Consider the following 27,194-nt stretch of genomic DNA (forward strand, 5'->3'; position numbering starts at 1 on the left):
TTAGCCCAGATTTTAACTCTTTGACCGCCAAAAACGTTTAATAACATTTAGTAAAATCCAAATGAGTGCCGCCAAAGACGTTAAAAGACGTTCACTATGTTTTTTTTGTTTTGTTTTTAAATGGGTGGAGGAAAGCCTTGGCAAGCTGTGCTGAAAGTATCAAGCAGGTCGAGTTAATATAATGACTATTTTTGGGCACTAGATGGCAGCGATGACTCTCTTTGGACAAGATCGGGTAGGCGTCAGTAGAAGACGTGAGGCGGAGCTAGAGTGTTGAGGGGAGAATGACTGAGGAAGCGAAAATGGCGACCGGTTGCAAGCAGCTCACGCTTGAGCATTTTTTTCAAAGACGAAAAGCATCGACCAATGCTAAAGAGCACATTGATGATGATGATGATGGTGACTCCGAGATTGACGCCGAAGTTGGAAGCGTTGACGCGGCGGCTTCGATCGCGTCGTAAAGCCTCACCGGCTAGCGACGTTAACGCCGGAAAACGAGCACTTCTGCACAGGCGGACGTTCAATCGGACGATGACGAGTACCCCGAGTCCAATGCATATTCATCGGAGGAGTGGGTACAGTCTGATCACGGAGAAGACACTGGTTCTGGACTACGATGCCACCATGAATGGAGTGGATAAGATGGATCAGAACATCTCTTACCACCCGGTATAGGAACTGAAGGACATGAGTAAGCCAGACGTAACACCAGGTCACCGTATCATGATCCTGAGAGTAGACTTGATGACAACATGGCACACACTGCAGTATATACCTGCTACTCCCCGGGAAAAAGGCCGGCAAGAAAGTGCACGCGAAGGGGCAATCGCAGTGAAACTAATCTGTGGTGCAAATCCTGCTGCGTCCCCTGGCACGCAGGGGAGTTTTACACAATATACCTCACAAAAAGAAAAACTGTGTAGTTGAAACATCCACACAATTGTAAATAGTACCACAGTTGCACACATTTGTAAATAGTTTGCCAAATTGTTTTGTCAAATTGTTTTGTCAAATTGTTTTGTCAAATTGTTTTGTCAAATTGTTACACTGTTGAATGTAAATAAACGTATTTTGCTATCAAAAAACACTTTTTCATTGTTGGTGGTAGTGTTTTACAGAAGTAAAGCACTGTTTAGATGTTTGTGGCATCATTCATGGAAAAAAAAAGGAGTCAAATTCACTAGAGTGCATGAAATAATATTGTTCCACAAAAAGCTTGATTTCTCCGTATTTTGGTCCAAAACAGAGCATTTGGATGAAACTAACCTATTTTCTATTGTTGATTACTGAAGAACGGAATAAGGTAGAAACTAACTTTTTTTCTGATGAAAGATGAGTTCAATCTTTCATTTGGTAGTATCTGTGTTTCCATAGTCCAAACACAATAGTCAGCTGGCACCCACACATCCTCTTTTCTGAAAATGATTGGCAGTCAAAGAGTTAACTGTAAGACATCATTATTTCAGTAATCTTACTCTTTGTGACATTTTTATTTTGTGGTGTCTCATGATATTTGTCTTGTTTAAAATAGGTTCCTTGGCTCAGTTAAGATTGGAAAACACCAGGGTGAAGTGCTTGAAGTTTGTTGACAAATTTGTTGGTAACTTGATCACCAGGGGGCGTCTGCGGGTCCGTTTTGGTTACCCTCTCTTCTCCAGTCACGTCTGACTGGAACTTTCTCACGTTTAAAATACACACACAGAGAAATGCACAAACGCGTGCGTACATACACATGGTGACAAACAAGCGGACACTTTCGTTGGTGCTGTGACAGGACGGTGGAGAGAAAAGGCAGAGCCAGCGATGAAGGTAAAGGTTTTATCAGTTTGATCACGTCATCGCTAAAACGAGCAGTTTGTGTGTGTGTGTTTGTGCGTGCGTGTGCGTGTGTGCAAAGGAGGCCCCAGTGCATGGCTTCCTGTCTCTACCACAAACTCGCTCGCCACGGCGACCCTGTGATCATTGTCATGACAACGGTAGCCCTTCTCCAAGGCCACTCCCCCTGTCTCCCAAATCCCCACTTTTCACACACAACAAAACCAACAATGTGGACTCTGTGTGTGCGTGCGTGCTATGTTTTGACAACTCAATTGTGTATACCAGTGTTTCTCAACCCTGGTCTTCGGGGCTCACTATCCAGCTTGTGTTCCATGTCTCCCTATTCCCAAAGCAGGTGATTCCAATTACAGCTCTGGAGAAGCCTGATAATAATCCTCACCTGCGTTGGGAATAGGGAGGTATGGAAAACAGGCTGGATAGTATGCCCCAAGGACCAGGGTTGAGAAACACTGGTGTTTACTACTACCTCTTCCCATGGAATAAATAATAAAAGCATTACTGTATCATCCTGAGCCTCAACTAGTTTGGCGACTAGCGGAAGACGAATGACCATAAAAGCATTAATTTCATAGAAATGCTTTTCAATCTCAAACCAGGTTTGCACTTTAACCTACATCTCTCCAAAGTAACCTTTGTTTTGTTTTAGAAGTTTATTTTCGATCATGTATAAAATAATGGCATGGGAATTTTTTTAAATCATAAGTCGGCTACACTTGTGAAAAAATTAAAGGGAAAAAACAATTCAAGCAAATAGAAACAAAACTTCAATTGAAGCAACAAAACAAATAAATAAGGCAGTTGTCAACCCAGTCAATGGTAGTAATTAGACATACATGTTTGAAAAGAGTAGAAAGTTTTAAACTTTTATCTATGCGCGAAAGCATGAAGAGCAGAAGTGCTTCCTGTTAGACATCCATCCATTCATCAATTCTTTATCTCCCGTTTAGATTAGAGCCACCCTCGCTTTCTGAAAACACATTTTCAATATTAACCCGTAGTAGATTGTTTTGCTTTATAGATTAGTTGTATAGTTTTAGAAGAGATCAAGATCAAATAATTTTAAACATTTAGAACAGAGGAACAGTGCTTTTGTCTGGTGAAGTTATATGACATTGTGGGTTGCTTTCATTGCTCTTTACTGCAGTACAAACAGAGGCTGTAATGAATTGTTATAAGTGTTTCCCCAAACCTCTGAACAATAGTTTAAATACTGTAACACAAGCGAGTAATAAATAATTTCTTGTTGAATTTTTTTTTCTCTCTAGCCAGAATAGAAATTCTTTTGGAGAATATAGATTTGATATACCATATTTTATGTGAGGTTTCCAGCCGATTTTACGGTCAACAATTACCTCAAAGAATTTGGTGTCCTCGAATATCTCTTTATGTGCATCTTCAGTTAGTACACTTGCTTGACATTTCCAAATAGGATTAGTTCTGTCTTATTTACATTTATTGGTAACTTGTTTTTGTCAAACCATATTTTTACTTTTTGGAATTCTGATGTAATTAGTCCCGAATATGTTGCATTTTCTCAATAGAAACCAAAATATTTGTATCATCTGCAAACAAAACAAATTTCAATAAGCTTTACACATATCATGAATATATAATAAATAAATAATTTTGGTTCTAAGTCTGGCGGCACGGTGGATGACTGGTTAGCACGTCCGCCTCCCAGTGCAGAGGACGTGAGTGCTTCGGCCTTCCTGGGTGGAGTTTGCATGTTCTCACCATGCTTGCGTAGGTTTTCTCCGGGTACTCTGGTTTCCTCCCACATTCCAAAAATGCCACAAAACAACCAAATAGAAATCAAAACGTAAACAATATCAGCACATTATACAGCATAAAAATGAACAACTGACACATTCTACCAGAGACAGCATGACTATTACACCAGTGACATGCCCAAATCAAACAAAAAGTTGATCCCACGGGTCGAAACCACTCATTCTGACGGAGATGGTTTCTCCGCAAGTGACACGGACAGCCGCTAATGTAGCCTCTGCAGATCTGCAGACGATACTACAGGAATTGAGAGCGTTCCGCCGTGAAAATGCGAACACTCTAAGCGAAATAAAGGAAGAAATTAAAACAACTAACAACAGAATTGATGATGCCGAAATGTGTATTTCAGACGGAGGAAAGAGTGCAGGGGCTCGAAGAAGCAACGAGGGAGCTGCCAAAGCTACAAGCTAAGTTGGAAGAGAAGCTAACTGATCAAGAGGGACGAGCGAAACGGGACAACATAAGAATTCACAGAATTGAGGAAAGGGCCGAGATCAAGTCCGCGTCGATGGCAACATTTGTGGAACACTTGCTTAAAGAGAAGCTGGATTTGCCATCTACCACCGATCTCAAAATTGAATGGGCGCACCGTACGCTGGGCCCAAAACCACCCGCAGAGTCTCCCCTTAGGTTGGTAATAGTGAAATTTGCCAGTAGTAAAATGAAAGAGGAGATCCTGCAGAATGTATGGCGCAAAAAGGGGTTTCTGCACAATGAGAGGAGAGTCTTTGTTGACCACGACTACGCCCCCGGAGACGTTGAGGAAGCGCCGGGAATACACGGAGGCAAAGAGGGCGCTGCGGGAGAAAGTCATTCGATTCCAGCCACCGTTTCCAGGCACATTGATAGTGTTCTACGAGGGAGAGACGTGCCTTTACAACTCACATTGTGAAGAGAGGCCTTTCCGTGGCTGTCTACAAACCCCCTACGAGCTGGGCTGACAAAATAAAAAATCTGATGTGGCACAAGTCTTGGTCTTCAAGAGGAGGAGAGAAGCAGTTGGAGGCTCCAGGGGAAGGATTCAAGAAAAAGTTGGACGCATAGAGGCGAGCGGACAAATGAAAATATTCTGGTAAGGAAACGTTGGAATTGACTTTGTGGGACAAACTGATTTTATATACTGAGATTATATTGAGAGAAAATTGGGTGAATTCATGTTGATTTAATTTTTTTCTGCTTGAGGAGGATCTGACTTCTTAAGTGAATACAATTAATGGAGGGCACAAGGCAATGAGAATGGAGGCCTTCTCCCCAAGTCAGTAAAAAATTCGGGCTTTTCTGGGGTCACAAATAAGACCTCACGACTATGTGCCCACACGGAAGTTTTCTTTAAAACTACTGAGTTTGCTTTTTTTCCAGAATTTGTTCTATTTTTGCTGTTTTTTGGTTGATATCTTGTTTGAGTTTGAATGGTTGGGAGATTATTCAGGGAAATTGTGTGGTTTTTTTCTTTCTTGGCTAATGGCTTCTATATTTTATTTTGGTCTGTAATGGATATGTTAAGAGAGAAGAATCACAAATTTTAATTTTAGTAGGTGAAAAAGACTTCTTTGAAAATAGTAAGTTACAACATTGTTCTAAACCATGTTATAAAGAGGAAAAATGTTTTGACTCAGTTAAAACGACTCAATTGTTCAATTGGGCTTCTACAAGAAATACATTTAAATGAGGTAGAACATGCCAAATTAAAACGAGAGTGGGTGGGACAGATATTTAGTGCCTCATATGAAAAAGGAGTGGCTATATTCCATACGCCATAGATCATTAGGGTCTGTATCAGAAAAAGTACTTAAAAACAAAAATGGTCGGTAATTGTGATAGGTTCTATTGGAGGTGTATTTCTGACAATTATGAATATTTATGCTCCTAATGAGGATGACCCGCGCTTTTTTTAAAGAAAAGCCACTCTAGAATATACTTTTTTTTGTATTTCCAGACTGGATGTCCACAGGGTGGAAGATTGCCACATTGAAACGCAAACTCTCTCAGATCATGGGCCAGTTGTCATGTCTCTGAATTTGGATTAGGATAAACCCTTAAAACTGTGGCGGATGAACGTGTCATTGTTAAATAGCCCTGATGCTATTCAGCATATAAAGGAGGAATTGAAACTCTTTCTTGGCAACAAACCCCGTCCTATTATCGCCAAGTTTGAGCATTTTAAACAGAAAGAATTTGTAAAAAGTAAAGGACGGGAGCTTAAAGGGACCTCATTTGGAATGAATGATCAATTCCCGAGAGAGATCAATGAGCGGCGAAAGGTACTGTTTCCTATAATGAAACAAAATAGGCAGGAGGGTAAACGGACTACGATAGCCGTTGATAAGTTATATATCGATGGCCAACTATTCCGGAACCCCAATTCCACTCCCTGGCTGTTCTAATTGGCATTGGTGAAACTAAACTTAGTTTGATTATTAGATGTATACATATACTGTATATGTGGTTATAAAACCAAAAATATGAATACTCATTCTGTTTAAGCTATATTATAAATATAATATTAATACAAAACTATATCTAAAGTATATTTAAACAAAAAAATCTTGCTTAGGTTGCTGGTGTATTGTTATGTTTAAGCCCCTGTTAATTTCCTTCACTTTCACCTTCCTACTCGTTTTTTCACTGTTATATTTACTTACACGTTACCTCATATTTTACACAAATTACATAAATCACCTAACCACTTTGATTCTATCCTATAACATGCCAGTGGTGGCAAATGGCCTATACAGATATATACACAGGACTGAGTTTATATTGTTTGTATGCATCAATTAGTTCTGGTTTCCTGGAATGTTTGTGGCGCTCGCTCACAGGCAAAAAGAATAAAAACTTTAGACCATCTCTTAAAATTAAAAGCAGATATTTGCCTCCTACAAGAAACCCAACTACAAAAATCTGAAGAAAAATTACTTATTGATAAGAATTTTAGTCAAGCGTACTCTGCCCCTTATAACAGTAGACAAAGAGGAGTCTGTATACTCATACATAAAAATTTACTCTTTACTCTAAATAATACAATAACAGACCCAGAGGGCCGATACATTATTATTCAGGTGACTATATTTCATAAAATATATACATTTGGTAATTTATATGCCCCTAATAATGATGATCCGGCCTTTTTCCATGAATTTTTCTCTAAGCTGTTTGAATTAGCAGCGAACGCTACTATTATTATTGGAGGAGACTTTAACACAGTCTTAAATCCATTAATAGATCGTTCTAATAAAACAACATGTATAAGGCGATTACAATCTACAAAAGTAATAGGGGAATATATGGATGACTTTGGCCTCGTCGACAGCTTGAGACTTAAAAACCCAAATAATAAGGAATTTATCTTCTTTTCCGCTGTGCACCGGTCTTTTTCAAGAATTTATTTTTTTCTTACAATTAACTCTATTGCTGATAAAACTGTTACAAAAATACATCCTATTATTATTAGCGACCATGCACCAGTCTCTCTTTCCCTACAAGTTGATTATACCTTTAAACCACCACCGACATGGCGTTTTAACATGTCACTGCTAAACGACGCAGAATTTGACAAAATTATAAGAAAAGAGTGTACAGACTTTTTGGAAATAAATGACTCTCCAGACCTATCTCCATCTCTTCTCTGGGAAGCTGGGAAATCAGTAATTAGAGGTAAAATTATATCATATTCATCTTATAAAATGAAACAGGATCAAAAATTTGAAAAAGACTTGGAAGATAAAATTAAACAACTGACGGATGAGTACGCAATAAACCCAAATAACCAAATATGGACTGACTTACAAAATACAGTTAGACGATATGCTAACTAAAAAGACAGAGTTTATAATACAACAATTGAGATACAACAACTTTGAATATAATAACAAATCAGGTAAATTTCTTGCAAACCAACTTCAACGCAATCGGGAAAAATCGCTTATAACGGCTATTAAAGGGACAACTGGTGAATGTACACAATCACCAGAAGAAATTAATCAATTTTTTTATAACTATTATCACAACCTAAACTCAGAAACTAATAAGCCTAACCCAGAGCATATTGAGGCATTCCTCAGTAGCTTAAATATACCTCAGTTAACTACTGAATATAATGATATGTTAGATGCACCACTTACTATAAACGAGTTGTACAGTGCTCTAGATAGTATGCCAAATGGCAAAGCACCTGGCCTGGATGGTTATCCGGCTATATTTTTTAAGCACTTCTGGCTAATGCTTGCTCCACTATTCTTAAGAGTAGTAACAGAAATTAAAACTAATGGTCACATACGCCCACACATGAATACAGCAGCAATTAAACTTTTATTAAAGCCAGAAAAAGACCCCACCCTTCCATCAAGTTACCGTCCGATTTCACTAATTAACACTGATATTAAAATTATCACTAAGGCTTTCACATCTAGATTAGAAACAGTAATCCCGACAATCATTCATAGCGACCAAACAGGCTTTATTAAAGAGCGTCACTCTGCTAATAATATTAGGAGGCTCTTTAACCTTATCAGCATGTCACAGCGGCATGATAAAAAGGCAGTTATTATATCATTGGATGCAGAAAAAGCTTTTGACAAAGTTAACTGGTCCTTCCTCTTTGCTGTTTTAAATAAATTTGGCTTTGGGAAGTCATTTCTTCACTATATATATGATTCTCCTAAAGCTATAGTTACTACTAATGGGATTATATCTCAGAGTTTTACTCTACAGAGAGGCACAAGACAGGGATGCTGTCGCCTTTATTATTTGCAATATTTATTGAACCGCTTGCATTAGCCATACGCCAGGAAAGAAGGATTCAAGGAATTCACTCTGGGGTAACAGAACATAAAATTAATCTATATGCCGATGATATTTTACTTTATTTAGAAAAGCCTGCTATTTCGTTAGGGGAAGTATTTAACTTAATAACTAAATTCTCACAGTTATCCGATTATTCTATTAACTGGACAAAATCAACACTTCTACCTATTACAGAAAATTCATGGAACCCTGCAAGCCAGGACCCACACTACTCATTTCCTATAGGTAATTTAAAATACTTAGGCATAAAAATCTCACCTAAATTAACTGATTTAATTCATTTAAGCTTTACTCCACTTCTGGATAGCATTTATAGTGACTTGGAGCGCAGGAATAATCTTACTATTTCTCTAATAGGACGAATAGCCACTATTAAAATGAAAGTTTTACCCAAAATAAACTATTTTTTCTCAATGATTCCATTTAAACCTACGGCTAACTGGTTCCAGTTGTTGGACTCAGCCGTTACAAAATTTTACTGGAATAAAACAAAAACAAAGATTAGTCTATCTACTCTTCAGAAAAATAAATCCAAAGGAGGTCTTGAGGCACCAAATGTTATGCACTACTATATAGCTAACCAGTTACAATATATTATTTTATGGGCACAACCCAACAGAGATACTAACTGTTGGCTGGAACTAGAACAGAAGGATTGTAATAACCTCAGACTTCTAGATTTACTCTTTATTACAACATCGATTAAGCGACATAACTGTTTTAAAAATCCAATGATTTCCGCCACCCTGACTGCCTGGTGGAAGGCACTAAAAATTACAAAAGCCCAAGTGAAGCCCTGTGGGGGTGTCTGGGGGCGGCTGGGGCTGGGTTAGGGTGGATGGCGGGGGTGGATGGGGGGCGGGGGGTCGTGGGGGGAGCGGGGGGCCTGCAGTGTCCCGTCCTGCTGCGTTGGGTTGGGGGCGCGGGCCGTGTTGGGGTGGGGGGCACTCCTGCTCCTGGGTTTGCTCTCCAGCCGGTGGCCCTGGCGGGGCCCGGGGGTCGTCCTTTGGCGCTGCCGCGGCCTGGGGGGCCCTGAGGTGTTGCGCTTGCTCTGTCCTGGCAGGGGTCGACGGCTCCCCTCTTTGGTGGAGATTTTCATGCATGCCACATCCACCACACCAGCATCTATCGAAACTCAGACACAATCTGCTTCTTCCTCAGGTCATTGAATCGGTGGAGGCTGGTGTCTGTGGATCTCACTCTGCTTCGTTTGTCCTTCCTTCCTTTCCTCAGTCTCTCCTTTGGTCTCCCTGATTTTTTGGATTTGTTGGAATTTAGATGTTTCTGGGGTTGGTGAAGAACTCTGGTTGGTGGCCCGGTGGGTGGTGTCTGGTCGGTGCTGGATTTCACTTTCCTTTGTTTTCTTTGGTCCCCTTGGGTCTCCTGACGGCGGTGTTCGGTTTAGGTGAACGGTATGGGATTTTTTCTAATAGGTTTTTGGTGAGCTAACGAATACACACACACTTGCACGCACGCACGCACGCACGCACGCACGCACATACACATTCTCACCCAAAAAAAAGAAAAAGAAACTTCACTTTAAAGACAATAACGAGATTTCCCCCTCTGTTTTATGGGACACAGCAAAGGTTATATTAAGGGGCAAAATTATATCACTTTGTTCCAGACTTAAAAAAGAATGCGGGGCCAAACAAATAAAATTAGAAGAGCAGATAAAACAAATAACAATGCTGTTTTGCAGGATCTGAAGAAGTGCAGACAAGACTTGAATGATTTACTTATATACTGTCATGTTTGGGTTCTGTTTTTCCTTGTGTGTCTCCCTTGGTCTTGTTAAGTGTAATCCTGCCCTTCCTCGTGTCAACCAATCAGTGCCCTCAGCCACTTGTGTCTTGCCCCAGGTGTGTCTTGTGTCATTAGTGTGTGTGTGTATTTAGTCTCCTGTCTTCCCTCTGTCTGCGTCGATTCATTGTCGTTTTCCTCCCAGTTTTTTTGCCTTGTTGTTCCCCCCACGTTTTGTTTCACTTGCCATTTGGAGTTCGCTTTTATTTTGTATAGTTAAAGTCCTTTTTTTACATCACCTCTGCCTCCTTGCCCTGCTTCCAGGTCCGCAACCACCACTACCCCGTGACAAAATTAATCGGCCAAGAAAGGACCCAGCGGGAAGCACATGGCGACGCCCAGCTAGCCCTCAACCTGTCGACCATCACCTCCCTCTTCGTGTAGGTTCTGTTTTTTTCCTCTGTCTCTGTCTCTGTCCCCCCTCACATGTCCTATAATCCTCCTTGTGTGTCACATGAGTCACCTCCTTATCTGTTTTACCGATTCTGACCTTTCTGATATCGAAGACGCCCCGGTTTTGGTTAATCTCCTCTCTGACTCCGATGATTTTGATTCAGAGTTTGATTTCCCTGGTTTTTCTAGTCCTTCTTAGGTCTTGACCCATTTTTCTTTTGAGGAACCCATCCCCACACCCTCAGGTCAACGTGACCTTTACTTGGGCACCCGTTTAACCTCCCCGTGGTGTAGTGATGTGTCGGTCACGAACGAACCGGCTCTGAGAGCCGGATCTTTGACGTGAACGACGGGAGCCGGCTCCTGACTGGGAGCCGCATTTTTTTTTCTCTCTCTTTTTTTTTTCTCTAAAGCCGCATTTGATTGGTGAGTATGTGTGTGTGTGTGACGTCTCTGTGTCTGCGCTCAGCGCTGAGCAGCAGAGGGGGGAGGGGCACACGACAGCACGCTGCAAGCAGTCACACACACTCGAACGCAAACGGGAGGGAGGAGACGAGAGAGAGGAGGAGAGCGCTTGTATAAACGGAAAGGTAAAAAAAAACAGTTAAAAAATGAGTGACAAGAGAAAACGCAGCAATATATGGACACATTTCAATACAACAACTGACAAAACTAAGGCAGAGTGTAAAGTCTGCAAGACTAAAATTTCATATTGGGGAGGCTCTACAAACAATTTACACCGGCACATGAGAACTACTCATCCTTTAGTTCAATTGGAGGAAAAAAGGCAAATAAATGAGCCTTCTCCAGAGAAGTGCAGACCCACTGAGCTGGTGGTCTTCCATTTACCCACGACTTGCACATGTCATGGCACGGAGACTGTGCATTGTTGCCACTTCAGTCCCATCTGAAAGAATCTTCTCAAAAGCAGGACAGATATTAACAGAGAGAAGAAATAGGATCAGCCCCTCAAAGTTGAGGCACTTGGCATTTCTGAATGTAAATCTAGACTGAAGAACACTGTTTTCTAGATGCAGATTTTTTATTTTATTTTTATTTTACACATTTTAATTTATATTTTGCTGTGCATTCTGTTTGTCTGTTGTTTCACTTGAAAATTGTTATTGTTAAACCTTATTTAAGTTCATTTGTAAATAGTTAAATGTTTGTTTTGCACTATCTAATTTGTTTGCACTTAATATTTTCTTTTTTTTATAACTGTCGAGTTTATAAATAAAAGTGTATTTTATACAACAAACATTTGATATAGTGCAATTTTTTCACATTAGTAATTCATATTGCGCATAATTTTAAATTGTTGTTGGTAATATATTTATTTAAGCGACAAAAAATCTAAAGAGCCATTTGGCAGCCGAACCAAAAGAGCCGGTTCCCTAAAAAGAGCCGGAATTCCCATCACTACCGTGGTGGCCGCCGCGCGCGCCCAAGTAAAGGTCACAAATCCTCTTCACAAATGGCAGTCCCCTTTTTCAAGTCACGTCACCCCACGTCTTCCAACCCACAAAACCCCGTATCTCTTTCAACACATAGTAAGTCTGTAACCAAGTCAAGTCTGGCCCCACATTACTTCATACCCGACCATTTTCCTCACCTCGTTCCCTGTGATCTTGTCACCCCAAGTCACGTCCTTCCAATTTTGCCCCCAAGTCATTTCGTTCTCCAATGTCCTCTTTACCTCGTTCTCCCTTGTCCTCACCGCGTCAGGTTTCTTCTAGTTTTGAGTCTTTAGTTCCTGTATCCTTGGTCCCTCGTGTCTCCTGTGTTCCCCAACCCCAATGGCTGCAGGCTGATGTGGTCCCAGTCCCGGCTCCACGGCAGCCTCAAGTCCCCGTCCCGGCTCCACGGCAGCCTCAAGTCCCCGTCCCGGCTCCACGGCAGCCTCAAGTCCCCGTCCCGGCTCCACGGCAGCCTCAAGTCCCCGGCCTCCTCGCCTGTGCCCCTGCCGCCCCGGCCCTCCTCGCCTGTGCCGCTGCTGCCCCGGGCCTCCTCGCCTGTGCCGCTGCCGCCCCGGGCCTCCTCCCCTGTGCCGCTGCCGCCCCGGGCCTCCTCGCCTGTGCCGCTGCCGCCCCGGGCCTCCTCGCCTGTGCCGCTGCCGCCCCGGGCCTCCTCGCCTGTGCCGCTGCCGCCCCGGGCCTCCTCGCCTGTGCCGCTGCCGCCCCGGGCCTCCTCGCCTCGGCTGCTGCCGCCTCGGGCCTCCTCGCCTCGGCTGCTGCCGCCCCGTCCAGCGGCGCACGCCCTGCGGACGTCCTCTGCTCCCCTTCCGGCGCTAATCAAAAATATTATGGGAATTAATGGAATAAGGCTAGTAGGTTACTTGCATTTCAGCTAAGAAAATTACAAGCAAATAGAACAATCCAGAAAATTACGTCCTTAATCAAGGAACATAGTCTCACACCCCAGAGCAATAGCTAATGCTTGTTCTACATACTACTATATGACTCAGACCAGGTATCTAATAAAGATTAAACGGTTTCTGTAACGTATTAATCTTACCAAACTTGATGGGAATGCAGCTAAAGTTTTAGTGGAGACTATTACTAAGGAAGAAATTATATTTATTATAAGAAGCCTTAAAAATAAGACACCGGGTATCGATGGGCTCCCGGGGGAATTGTATAAATGTTTCCAGGCAGAGCTTGTTCCGCTTTTACATAGGGTATTTAACCTTGCATTAAATTCTAAAGACCCACCTAAAACATGGGCTGAGGCAATAATCTCTGATGTATAAAGACGGAAAAGATCCCACTCAATGTGCCTCATATAGGCTCATTAGTTTGCTGTGTAACAATGTGAAAATACTGAGTGCAATTTTGGCTAGGAAACTTCAGAAGATTGTTGGTAAATTATTAACCCAGATCAGACAGGATTCATACCCGGGAGATTAGGTGTAAATAATATTAAGCGCACCTTAAATATGTCGACAGCTAAGAAATGTCCACACCCGGTAATGCTTCTCAGCCTTGACGCTGAGAAGGCATTTGATCGGGTGGATTGGATACTGGTACTGGCTGAAATGGGTTTTGATGAAAGTTTTAAGTGGTTTGAAGTGTTGTACATGAGTCCCTCATCTAGAGTATGTGTTAATGAATATATGTCTGAAAGTTTTCCTTTAGGAATAGGGACACACCAGGGCTGTTGCTTGTCGCCGATTTTGTTTGCTATAAGTATAGAGCCTTGAGCAGAATTGATGTGAAGCTATGATGATAAAATTTAAATGGTCTCTTGGTGGGTTTTTACAACTGAAAGGTTATCTGATGTCCCATAAAGAGTGGTCCTTTCTTAAAGTGCAACCTAGAGCATTGGAAACTTTCTTTATTGTATTTGCTAAAGGGGCAAAATGTGACAGAGCTGTATCTCACTTGTATAAATGGTTACAGTCCGATATATCTGGGGACACCTTAGAGATAAAAGAAAAGTGGGAATTACAAATGAATACAGTGATAGAAGACCAAGTATGGAGACAAATATGTGAAAGTGGTCACACATTAACCAACAGTCCAACATGGAAAGAATTTCTATGGAAAGTTAACATTCGATTTTTTTAAAACTCCTTTTATCTTTTCCAAATTTGATAAGACAAAATCAGATATGTGTGGGAGACAGTGTGGACAAATTGGGGGTCACACACAATTTTTTTGGGATTGTCCGAAACTTAAAACATTTTGGGAAGAAATTAGGAGTGAACTTTGCATTATATTAAACACCCAAATTGAATGGAACCCAAAGATATTTATCTTTGGGTTGTCCCCCCTGGCTCGCATGAGTAAAAATAAGGTTTATCTTTTGAAAGTTCTTTTGTTGGTGGCTAAAAAAATTATAACTGTCGGTTGGTATAAAACATTACCCTCTGCAGTCAACCAGTGGAAAGAAAGGACATTGAAAGTATACATGACGAAGAAAATAACTGCAAAATAGAAGTATGGACATATTCAAGAAGAGATGGGATCTGTTGATAACACATCTGAATCTGACATTGTAGCTGGATTTGTCCCACTAGGGACATGACTGCCAAGATGATTATTGTTTGCCGTTTTTATTTTATTTTATTTTTTTAATTTAATGTTTTCGTTTTTTTATGAGGAATAACAAGATATTGTGGCTATTGAAAAACTTTTGGGGTGGGGGGCGCTCCTGCTCCTGGGTTTGCTCTCCGGCCGGTGGCCCTGGCGGGGCCCGGGGGTCGTCCTTTGGCGCTGCCGCGGCCTGGGGGGCCCTGAGGTGTTACGCTTGCTCTGTCCTGGCAGGGGTCGACGGCTCCCCTCTTTGGTGGAGATTTTCATGCATGCCAGATCCACCACACCAGCATCTATCGAAACTCAGACACAATCTTCTTCCTCAGGTCATTGAATCGGTGGAGGCTGGTGTCTGGATCTCACTCTGCTTCGTTTGTCCTTCCTTCTTTTCCTCAGTCTCTCCTTTGGTCTCTTGAGGTCTCCCTGATTTGTTGGAATTTAGATGTTTCTGGGGTTGGTGAAGAACTCTGGTTGGTGGCCCGGTGGGTGGTGTCTGGTCGGTGCTGGATTTCACTTTCCTTTGTTTTCTTTGGTCCTTCCTCGGGTCTCCTGACGGCGGTGTTCGGTTTAGGTGAACGGTATGGGATTTTTTTTAACAGGTTTTTGGTGAACTAACGAATACACACACACTCGCACGCACACAAAAGAAAAAAGGATGTAAAAGCCTGTGTTGTCAATAAAGACTTTTGTTCAAAAAAACAAAAGAAAAAAAAACAAGAACAATAATACTATCAGTAGACTATGTCCACAGTAGACAGAGAGGATAATAATATTTAGGTGTAGTCTACATATGTACATGTTATTTATTGTAATAATTAATTTCAGTTAAAGATATCCCCAACATCATCTCCCCGCTGTTGCAGAGCGGGGCACATCGTCATGTACTGGTGACTCGAGAGACTGTCACTCTCATGCGCTTGACCCCAGTACGTGGATGGGCTCCACATTAGTCGTTAGCTTGGAGCAACACATGACAATGAAAGCTTGGTGAATCGTGAATCTCTCATCATGGAAAGACTACGCTCACCAACTGCACTGGTAAGGCAATACGTTCACTCAATCACTCACTGACTCGTTCACTCACTGATACGTTCATGTCTTAGCGAAAGGGAAGCTTCCTCATTAACTCGCCGTGAACACCAATAGCGTGGCTGTATGTTCAGTAAAATCCCGCCACCGTCTGACACTGGCTGCTGATTGCTCTTGATAATACTGTATTACAAGAGGAACCCGAGGGCCACCATACAGTATTATCAAGAACTATTCAAAGTTCACGACGTTTCATATGGCAAGTGATATCAACAGCATAGTCATCATAAAATTGAGAAATCTGCTCATGCTGCATCTAATCCTGAAGGTCTCAACGGAATGATACATACTGCAGGCGGCACATTGTTCAAGTCTTTCAACAACTGAAATGGCAGTCGTGCTTCCTTCCTGGCAGTTACAAATCCTGGATGTTTTGAATCAAATGTGAAGTAATGATAATCGTAAAAAGTAATGATCCTTGGAAATGTACGAAAGTAGGGATCAAGAAATCGGAGGGGTCGTGGGGGGAGCGGGGGCTGGCGGGCTTGCCGTGCCCCGTCCTGCTGCGTTGGGCTTGGAGCGCGGACCATGTTGGGGTTGGGGTCGCTCCTGGCTCCTGGGTTTGCTCTCCGGCCCCGGGCCCGGGGGTTGTCCCTTGGCGCTGCCGTGGCCTGGGGGGCCCTGGGGGGTTGTGCTTGCTCTGTCCTGGGGTCCGGGGTAGACGGCTCCCCTCTTTGGTGGAGGTTTTCATGCATGCCAGATCCACAACACCAGCATCTATCGAAATTCAAACACATTCTGCTTCTTCCACTGGTCGTTGAATCGGTGGAAGCTGATGTCTGTGGATCTCACTGTGTTTCATCTATCCTTCCTTTCTTTCCTCAGTCTCTCCTTTGGTCTCTTGAGGTCTCCCTAATTTGTTGGAATTAAGATGTTTCTGGATTTGGTGAAAGACTCTGGTTGGTAACCCGGTGGGTAGTAGGTAATGTCTGGTCGGTGCTGGATTTCACTTTCCTTTCATTTCTTTGATCCTTCCTCGGGTCTCCTGACAACCTCACGACTCTAGCTGGATTCTGAAGTATTCGGTTTAGGTGAACCGTATGGGATTTTTAATAGGTTTTATGTGAACTAATGAGCACACACTCACTCACGCACACACACATGCACATACTCACGCACATACAAAATAAAATAAATTAAAAAAGAGAGAGAGCAATGATGTCGAATCGGTAAAATTACCGAATGAACAATACTGAGCTCTCTCTAAAAAAGAGAAGGAAAAAAAAGCATTGAAGAACAAAAACCCACTTCCGGAAATGCTGAGTATGTCAATGTTTTTAAGTTTCTCATCAGTCATCAACAAAATTGGTGTCCGTCATTGAAGGATTGACGGACCTTCTGTCAATATTGACAGAATGCCCACCTCTGATAAAAACTGTCCAATCAAACAATGCAAAAATAAAACTAAATCATCCTATGTTTTTTTTTTAAGATAAAAAAGGTTGTGTTTTACCTTGACTAGTTTCGGCGACGACTGCCGCCTTCCTCAGAAACTGTCAAACTGACAGTTGTGACGTGTCTTATCAGCTGATGTTCTTCTGGCGCCTAATTAATTGTACGGTAAGTGGACACGTTTATCCACGTAGGGAAATTCTGTCTGTTTGGGACCGCTGCAACCGGTTTTCGTCTTATAAAATTTTTGACTAAATTGTACATGAGATCTGATTGAACAGATAGTCGTAGAGTTTAAAGTACAGGTTTGTTTCGTTCCATTACGGAATCTGAGAGACACGAAGTCCCTGATTTTGTATTTTACTACGACATTGAACTATACACGTTCGTGGTGACGGAGGTCTTTGTTTACGGAAGTGACGTCACGTTGGATCGCGCGCGCAGCTGAGTGGAGAAACTATGCGCAGCTGAGTGGAAAACCTATGTGCAGCTGAATGAAGAAGCTTTGTGAGCTATATGTGAGTACAGGTTGAAGCAGTGGTTTGTTATTAAATTATGGATCGGATGTTAGGATTGAACGGTGGCATACATCTTTGTAACTAAATTGTGGTTCGGGTAGCTTTTGATTGAAAATTTGCAAGCACCTACGATTCTAAATTATGGTTCGGGTAGCTTTTGATTGAAAATTTGCACGCACCTACGATTCTAAATTGTGGTTCGGGTGCTGTAGTTTGGGATTTTTTTTTTCCAGCACCTCTGAATATAGAAGTTAAGGCTTCGGCCGCTGTGAATGAATCGAGAGATCCGGATATATTTATTTCGGCGAAGGCACAGGGTGATTCCGTTCCATCTTTTGGGAGTGGAGTTGTCTGTGTTTTTCTGTGACGTTTCGTGTTTGTCTGTCGTTATTTTTATTTTTTTGGAGGAGTAATGAGTGCAACCGATTGAACTGTGGTACCACAAGTGAAACGTCACTGAATTAATAAATACTAATATGACTTGAATATAATTATAACTAAGGGGTGAGTAATTAATATAGTTATAGTGACTTTGACGGCAATACTGAATGGTTTGACCTACGTGTCCTTCCGAATCATGGTCGGAACTTGTTGTTGAGTGTTCAAGTTAAAAACGCGTTCGAAGTATCTGTCGGAGTTATGCCTGCGAAAGACAGAGATGGAATGAAAGTATTGTTGAATGATTAGATGAAGACTTGTTGTGAGGAAGGTTGGTTTCCGCCGTTATCAACCGCTGTTTGTTTGGTATCTTTGATGAAAGCGGTAGAGCTAGCATGTGTGCAGAAACGGCAGTTGTTAGACAAAGAAGTACGATGTACATATAGATTTTCTCAGACTGGGAGGAAAGTCAGACGGAACTGTAGAAAAGTGGACCAGATGATGGTTAATGCTAGAATGTTGGCTATGGGAAGTTTGTTAAAACTCGCTAGGATTGCTTTGATGGGTGATAGAGATGAGAAAGGAGCTAATTCATCTACGGCGCCACCGCCATATGCTGAGCCGCTCACGGAAAATGTGTTTGAGCCCACTAACCCGTTTACTGATTCCCCATATGTAAATGCTATTCAGATGCTGCAAAATTTGCAAGCTCCCCTGTTAACTGTGAATGGGGGAAGTCTTAATGTTGACTGGAATGGTGAAAGTGCTGACAGTAAACCTCGGCTGTGTGAATCTGCAGTGCAAGCCGCGGCTGACGGTTTGGCAGCTGGCGTAACCGCCTCTGTGAGACAATTGGAGGAAAAGTTAGACAAAGTGTTGACTATGAATGATGGGCCGCAGGAAAAACTGACCCAAGCTAGAGCTTTCGACTTGGAACTGACTAGACACTCTGAAGTGCCCCAGTTCATTTGCAGCAAATGGCGTGCAATTCTTACTCGCTTTGAAAAAGCTGCAGACGACTAATTTACAGAACAAAACCGTTTATTGAAGGCTGAACAAGATGAATTGTTTAGGCAACGAGAGCGAGACATGATTAATGAAACTTCTAGTGCATTGGCGAACAGCTATCGCATTGCAGAAATTCAAAGGAAGCTGACCGACCTAACATGTGCGGTTGGGACAGCTTCAGGGACACGCCCTGATTCTGCATTTGATCACACTCACGACATTAGCATGAACGAACGTCTCTCAGACAGTACTCCCCAAAAACCTGTGACGCGTTCTCGGGCAGGTTTTCAAGCACCAATGTTGGCGAAGGTTGACCCCGCTATGGGGAATTCTGCCACGGTTTATAAACCCTATTTGCCCTCTGACCTGAGTGTGCTGTTGCAAAAACTTCCCCCACTGCCGGTGGGGGGTGAAAATTGGTTGCGATCTCTCCAAAGGGAGGTTATAGGTCAGATTTTAACTGCGGGGGATGTGCGCGCGCTCTTGACGCAGGCGTGCCCTCTCTCTCAACTTGAAGTGTTGATGACTAATTCAGGAATGTCCTCTTTAATGGATGGTGAGGCTCTATCACGTGATAATTATCTGACACTGTTTGAAGTGCTTGGCGGACTGTTTCCAATCCCGGAGATTGTCATATCTGACTTGGTGTTCGCTCCAAAAGCTGATGAGGAGGCTGCACCATTCATTGACCGTGCCCTTGTGGAATATTCGTTAAAAACTGGACACTTGCCGACTGATTCTGCACTATATTCGCAAGTTTTTAGAGCAGCGGTGCTGAAAGGTGTCCCTAAGTCTGTTGTGCAGGCCATGGAGGTGAATCCCGACCTTCCTGGTGCAGACCACACCAGATGGCTGTCTCATCTGAAACACCACCTGAGGAGGTATGCTAAAGATATTGAGTCAAAAACTGATAAACATAGGAATACTGAATTACAATTAGCAATTATGCAATTGCAAACTTTGAAGAAAAAAGAGGAGAATTTTGCTCCTACTGTTGACTCATCACATACTGTTATTTCTGAGTGTGTTATGTACCAGTCGGGACCATTCATGGGCCGAGACCAGTGTTTTAACTGTGGCCGCTCTGGACACTGGGCTAAGGATTGTCATCAACGCCCGCAAAGCTGGAGGGGAAGAGGGGGCAGGCGTCAACAGAGAGGGCGCGGCTACTACCAGCCAAGGGGACGTGAGTCACAGAACCCTCCTCCCCGCCCGGCTTTATCCCAGCAGCAGTATCCGCCTGTGCCAAACCAGCAGTTTCTGCCGCCACCTAGTGGACAGTTTGCGCAATGATGGGACCCTGAATTCACATGCCAAGGTCTGCAGGAGCCTATGATTGAACTGACGGTAGGAGGAACTTCTATATCATTTATGGTCGACACTGGAGCTCGTCACTCTACCATTATGACATTGCCACCTGGAAGTTCTCTCACCGCCGGAGGCATTTCGTTGGTTGGATTCAAGGGAGAGGAAACTATCCTGCATATGACAACTCCTATACACACCCAGTGTTTCACACACCCTTTTGTGTTCGCTCCGAACTGTCCAGTGAATCTTTTGGGAAGGGATCTTCTCATAAGAACTGCTCCGTTGATCCGGTGTGGGCCGGACGGGCTCACTCTACAGTTTCCAGATTGACATACTTATTACTGCACTGGTGACTCCGCCTCCAACGTCTCCACCCAATTTCCAGTGGTGCCTCAACACGCCATGACATGCACCACTGCTGACATCTACTGGGCAAAGATTGACACTGATTCCTCCGGCTGGAGGGATGCTGAAACTTTTTGGACACTTTGGTCATCTTGGGTCAGGAATCTAAGGTCATATGATATGGTATCTGACTGTATGCATTGCACTCTTTTTCATGACAGGTGTGGTGATGAGATATACAGTGAAGCGTTCCGCACAGTTGTTGACAACGCATGGGAGTTGCGTGCGGGTGATCTGTTTGCAGGAAAACCCGGTGTGGCTTATTCTGTTGCTCTGACTGAAGAACAATCTCGATGGTATAGAATGGTAAATCCACCTGACCCATCTGTGCCTCCGTGCCATCCTCATGTTTCACTGAAGGTGTCATCCCAGCACACGGCGAAGGATTTGGGTCCATTTGTCCTGGCCTGCACAAAAGCAACTGATTGGCTACACTCTTTACATACAGTATTCTTACTTATTCTTACTTATACTTACTGTATTCCAAATCTCTTGATGCCTATTGGATTAAATCTGATTTGTTTGTTTCTATGTCTGTTTTAGAACATGAGCTTTTGGACCGACATCATGGAAGAGAGACATCTGACAGCGAGCTTGCTGGTGACATGTTACAATCCTTGCCTGCTGCACTGTGGTCTACTGACCCGACTGATGTGGGCCTGTGTAATGTTACTCCAGTGACTTTTAAATTAAAACCCGACTCCATTTGGGTACCACAGTACCCCATGAAGGAGCAAGGACGACTTGGCATCTCAGTAACAATTGATGGTTTGCTAAAAGCGGGGGTTCTTTGCTAAATTGATAGGTCTAGCTACAATACTCCTATTCTCCCAGTAGAAAAGAAAAATACTGGCAAATTTTGTATGGTACATGATCTCAGAGCTATTAATGCTATAGTTTTGACCCCTACACTGACGGTGCCAAATCCTCACTCGACTCTGTCGCAGATTACTCCATTACACACTCATTTTACCTGCATTGATTTTGCTAATGCATTCTTTTGTATCCCTCTTGATCTGTCTATGCAGAAGTATTTTGCATTTACGTGGAATAATGAGTGTTACTCCTACACCCGGCTTCCTCAAGGTTTTGTGTTGTCTCCTGGACTTTTCAATGCTTCCCTTCGACAGTTGCTATCACCTGTCCAACTTCCTCCGGATGTTCTTTTGGTGCAGTATGTGGACGATCTACTCCTAGCTGCACCATCCGAGGTGTCCTGCCTTCAAGCTACACAGCTCCTTTTGAGCCACCTGGCTTCGGTGGGTTTGAAGTGCTCCAAAGGCAAACTCCAAATTTCCCGACCTCAGGTTTCTTTCTTGGGTCGACTTGTCTCGAGACATGGAACAGGTATGTCTCCGTCACACAAAGATGACATCTTGCATCATCCCAAACCGACAAATGTCAAACAAATGTTGGCTTTTCTGGGTCTTTGCAACTAATCCAGACATCATGTTCCGGATTTTGCGGAACTGACTCATTCTCTCAGACAATTAGTGAATGAAAAAGGAATGAGAAACCTATCACATGTTCTTTTTTGGACTCCAGCTGCTGAGAACTCTTTTGTTCTGCTTAAACAGTTCTTGTCATCAGCTGCGGCTCTTGTCATCCCTCATTACACCAAAATGTTCTTTCTGGATGTTTCTGAAAAGAACATCAGTGTGTCTGCTGTTCTTTATCAAAAAGGGGAAAATGGTAATAGACATGTTTGCCTTTATGCATCAACGCCCCTTGAAAAATATGAACAACGTCATCCTCTTTGTGCAGCCTTTGCTTCAGCATTAGCTCGCCTGATTCAGAAAACATCTCATATTGTGTTACATCACCCGCTGACAGTACGTACATCACATAGTACAGTGCAGTACGTAACCAGCCAAGCATTTACTATGACAGGGGGACGACAGAGAAAGATTGAATCAGTCCTGACACAACCTCACATTTTGTTTATACATGAAGGAATTAACATGGCAGAAGGGATGTTGGAGGGACAATCCCACTGATGCATTCGGCGAATTTTGGAAGAGAACTCACTGAGAAATTACCTTTACGACATCCCACTGGACGACCCAGACTTGACGTTATTTACAGACGGCTGTTGTTTTAAAGGCGACAAAGGACTCCAATCAGGTTTTGCTGTAACACAAATGATAGGAACAAATTTCGACACAATAGTGGCAGAGAGACTCACAGGGCCACAGTCAGCTCAACGAGCAGAAATAGTGGCTGTAACAACTGCACTAAAGATAGCGAAAGGAAAGACTAAACATTTACACTGACTCTGCATATGCACATGTGGTTGTGCACACCGCCATGGCAGAATGGCAAAGAAATTACTTCATGACTGCAACAGGGACACCTATTAAACATCATCAAGACATATTTGCTTTGAAAGACGCCTTACTACTGCCTAAAGCAGTAGCTGTGATAAAATGTAAAGGACATTCAAAAAATAATGATTTTGTGTCAGTAGGAAATTATTCGGCAGACAAGGCGGCAAAGAAAGCGGCGGGCTGCAGCCCAACACTACAATTGATGGTGAGTGAAGGTGAATTAGGAAAAGGACAAGAAATAACCACAGAAACAATTAAGCTGTGGCAGGAAAAGGCAAGTCCAGAAGAAAAAAGTGTGTGGATGTCCAAAGGAGGACAAAAAGATGAAGCAGGTATATGGCAGAAAGAAGGTAAATATATCCCATCGCAGAAACAATTGAAAAATCTAATTTCTGAAGCCCATGGATTATGCCATGTTGGTGTAGTGGAAACATTGAGACGATTACACACCTGGTGGCATCCCTACATGAGACAAATTGTTAAAAGTGAACTGCAGGACTGCAGTGTTTCCAATAAATATAACAGTATGCCTACATCTAAACCTCCTCAGGGCACTCACAATCAGGAAGTGACTGCTCCGGGGCAGGTGATTTCGATGGATTTCACTGACATGATAAAATCAGTGGCAGGATACAGATATTTGTTGGTAATAGTGGATTCCTTTTCAGGATGGCCTGAGGCATATCAATGCAAATCTGAAACAGCAAATGTCGTGGTGGACTGGACCCCACAAGGTGACGGAGAGGACATCTTGTGCAGTGCGATTGCACAAAAAAGGGGACACGTGGTACCACATCTCATCTACGAGGCCCGCCGGATCCGCTTCAGGCTCAGCGATCCCACCACCTGCGGACCACCTGACGACCCGACCTGAGGGCCACGACTGCTGATCCAGTGTTCAGCTGCCCCTGCTGAGGACATCATTCAACGAAGATTGAGTCAACTGCCCTTTTTCTGGGCATCATTCCACGAAGAGTCACATTTACGGGCAGAATAATCCCGGTGACAAATAAGAGGACCTTGGGCAGTCTACCCTGAGGTCCTCCTTCAAGAAGCTGACACGCCATTCTCTCATTCAACAAAGAACAAACCAGAGATGGCTACAAAGTGGGAACACATCTCCATCTGCTGCTACATCACGACACTCTTTCTCATATAGATTTTTCTGCCAATCTGGTATCTCTGGAGGCCCCTCAATACAACTTTGAACGTAACCACAACACATCGTATTAAGCGAGGTATTGATTCTCCACTCATTCCATGGATCATATCCTGGACTTATAATAACTCAATTGCTGTGACAGTGGCCCCAAACACGAACACCTCTGTTAGAATTCCCATTAGGTCTTTGAAGGGATTTAGGAAAGGGAGGCAGACTAAAGGGGGAGACTGGGTAAAATACTGGTGGTATTTGACAGGACACGTTTTACGGCTAGACTGGAGTGCTTTTATAACCACCCAGAACGGACGGTACTGGCCACCGGGAACTAGTGAGGAGGCTATTTTCTTTAGCAAAAGGGTAACACTGCCTAAAATGGGAGGTCAACACGAATTGACCTTTGCTCTTCCCGATGGAAATATACGGCCGCCTAATGCAACTCTATATAACACCTCCTGTTGGGGATTATTACTATGGGCATGGTTCTCCGGAGCTGACCCCTATTTTCCCATTTTAGTTTGTGTCAATAAGACTATGAGTAATTTAGAACAACCAAAAATGACTAAATACATGATGGTGACCGGGGTGAAGGCTGTTAGCATACCGCTTGATGGTGTAGTTGAGTGGTTCCGTGTTACGACAGGGTTGTCCGGCAGCAGTAACAATTGGCTGCTGCTGGCTCGCGAAGCAGCTCGTGCCTCTAGCGAAAACTGTGTTGTATGCGTAGGACCACGACCTCTATTGCGAGTAATCCCTGCTAAAATAGAGGATCACTGTGTAATGGAACTTATGAATAAAACTGTCCCCAATGTCAATTGCTCTAAATGGGATAAGGTGCATCCCCTCGTAAATTGGCAGGAAACCAAACCAATATTTTCAAACAAAGTTGCGGATGGTAATTTCTCATGTATAAAAATGTCAGGAACAGGAGAACAATTGGTGATAACAGAATATTTGATAAATTGCCTTTGAATACAAGAGGATATTGTGCTCGCATCACCCTCCTACTGCCAGTACAAATCTACCCCACCTCTGTTGATAACCTTCTACAAAAGATTGATAATTGGGAACCAAAATTTCCTCCTTCTTTTCAGAAAACCAAACGGTCTTCTTGGCAAGAGCAGAATGTCCCCACCTACATTGATGCAATTGGAGTACCAAGAGGTGTGCCAGATGAGTACAAATTAGTTGATCAAGTACTCTCAGGATTTAAATCTATAATTTGCTGGTGGTGCACCATTAACAAAAATGTAGACAGAATTAATTATGTACATTATAATGTACAAAGGCTAGGAAATTGGACTCAAAGTGGTTTTGAGGCTGTACACGGCCAGTTGGCTGCCACATCTTTGATGGCATTCCAAAACCGAATTGCACTAGATATGTTGCTGGCAGAAAAGGGCGGAGTCTGCTCAATGTTTGGAGATCAGTGTTGCACCTTCATTCCTAACAACACTGCACCCGTTGGAAGTTTGACTATTGCAATTGAAGGGCTGCGTACACTCAATAAGAAAATGAAAGAACATTCAGATGTGGATACCTCTGTATGGGATAATTGGATGGATGTGTTTGGGCGCTATAAAACTTTAGTTTCCTCGATTTTGATATCTATCGCTGTATTTGCTGCTTTGTTAACCACATGCGGGTGTTGCTGTATTCCATGTATTCGTTCTCTTTGCCAAAGAATTATTACCACTGCTATTGAAAAACAGGACATACGAAATAAGTCTTCTTGTATGATGGTTGAGTCTATCGCTCCCCCGAAGGAGCCCACTGTTGCGACGTCCGACGGAGCGGACGAAGATCCCGCTGGAATTTTTCTCTGAAATGTTTTTTTTTAATGTTTTTTCTGTGGTTTTTTTGGACTCTTTCGAGTCCAAGTTAAGGATTGAAAACAATCTTCTGTTTCAATTTAATTATAACTGTTTAGATTTAGTCAGAACGGTGTAAAATCAGTAAAGATTGATGAATGAAGATTCGTCCCTCTAATTATCTGGGGAAAGAAATGTGTTGGGAGGTTTCCTGTATATGATTAAGGGCTGTCAAGGTCTTGTTTGCTTTCTCTGTCTTCCTTCTCGGGTTGAACTAAAATATGGTGCTGTCAAAGTCTTATCTGCTCTCTCCGTCTTCCGTCCATGATTCACACGCTGAGGGATTGAGGGAGGGGGGGGGGGTGCATCCTGTGGGAGGTTTGTACTACTTTCTCATTATTGTATAAAAATTCTGTGAGTTTGCTGTAAAGAGACACACAGAGAAATCACTGATTGAGTGAGCTCGGCTGTGTCTCAGAAATTTCTGATAATAAAACCTTCGAAGGAAAAAACTGTTCACATGATCTCAACTCTGATTCTGGAAACAATTTTACGAACACGCAGAAAACATGATCGTTTTCTAAAACTAGCTACGTAGCACCTGGGGCTAAAGCCAAACTGGCAGGGATTTTACTTTCTGGACCTGGATTTGCCACCTCTGGGTGCTTATTTTCTAATGCAACTATTGTGACTACTGCGGAGGTTAACAATGTGAAATCCAGAGAAATAAAACAGACAACAATCCTTTGTACAAATAAAAGAAGCAACAGTAGGTTATAAGGATCTATGAAATGATAGGAGCCGTTATGTCTTTGTCAGACATGGCATTTATAAAACTGATTAAAAAAAAAGATTTTTAACACTAATACCAGTAAAAAATCATTGGGATTTAGTGCAAAGAACACTAGTAGCCTCCCAGGGTTCTTGCAGAAATCACCAAGTTAAATTTTAGACCTTTTTTAGACTTTTTTTTAGACCATTATGAGAACAATTTTAGACCAACTTCAAGTCATAGCAAGCTGGTGCTTTCTGGCTTTCGCGTGTGACTCGAGGGCCTTCACGCCCAAAGTCCCCAACATTTTTTTTTGTGTGCACACTTTGCCACAAGCCAAGTGCCCGTTACCTCTTCCAACTAGCTG

The 27,194-nt window shown here is 42.7% G+C and overlaps 2 protein-coding genes and 1 pseudogene across 4 annotated transcripts; all 3 read left to right on the forward strand.

Moving 5' to 3' along the window:
• Window positions 1-1,753: 1,753 nt before the first annotated feature.
• On the forward strand, window positions 1,754-16,175 carry LOC147178161 (uncharacterized). Of its 2 annotated transcripts, none has more exons than XM_086069328.1 (4): window positions 1,754-1,809; window positions 3,977-4,699; window positions 10,498-10,613; window positions 12,433-16,175. In XM_086069328.1, exon 4 carries the CDS (start codon window positions 12,437-12,439, stop codon window positions 12,974-12,976), a length of 540 nt encoding a protein of 179 aa, XP_085925454.1. In that variant the 5' UTR covers window positions 1,754-1,809; window positions 3,977-4,699; window positions 10,498-10,613; window positions 12,433-12,436; the 3' UTR covers window positions 12,977-16,175. The 2 variants fall into 2 exon arrangements, with proteins under 2 accessions (XP_085925454.1, XP_085925455.1); XM_086069329.1 differs by lacking the exon at window positions 1,754-1,809 and adding an exon at window positions 2,321-2,435.
• Window positions 16,176-16,256: 81 nt separating this feature from the next.
• LOC147178162 (uncharacterized) lies at window positions 16,257-21,430 on the forward strand. Its single transcript, XM_086070276.1, has 2 exons — window positions 16,257-21,205; window positions 21,302-21,430. Exon 1 carries the CDS (start codon window positions 19,127-19,129, stop codon window positions 20,336-20,338), a length of 1,212 nt encoding a protein of 403 aa, XP_085926402.1. The 5' UTR covers window positions 16,257-19,126; the 3' UTR covers window positions 20,339-21,205; window positions 21,302-21,430.
• On the forward strand, window positions 21,236-26,373 carry LOC147178163 (uncharacterized; annotated as a pseudogene). The gene is made up of 2 exons (XR_015094264.1): window positions 21,236-23,671; window positions 23,754-26,373. The product of XR_015094264.1 is annotated as an uncharacterized LOC147178163 (transcript).
• Window positions 26,374-27,194: the final 821 nt, after the last annotated feature.

The sequence above is a fragment of the Leptonotus elevatus genome, chromosome 2 (assembly GCF_054856555.1).
Source record: "Leptonotus elevatus isolate MCC_2025b chromosome 2, RoL_Lele_1.0, whole genome shotgun sequence".
Classification (NCBI taxonomy): Eukaryota; Metazoa; Chordata; class Actinopteri; order Syngnathiformes; family Syngnathidae; genus Leptonotus; species Leptonotus elevatus.

What these genes read in the sequence shown, in the direction of transcription:
- LOC147178162 (XM_086070276.1), top strand. Translation starts at nt 19,127, where the DNA reads ATGATTAATGAAACTTCTAGTGCATTGGCGAACAGCTATCGCATTGCA.
- LOC147178161 (XM_086069328.1), top strand. Translation starts at nt 12,437, where the DNA reads ATGTGGTCCCAGTCCCGGCTCCACGGCAGCCTCAAGTCCCCGTCCCGG.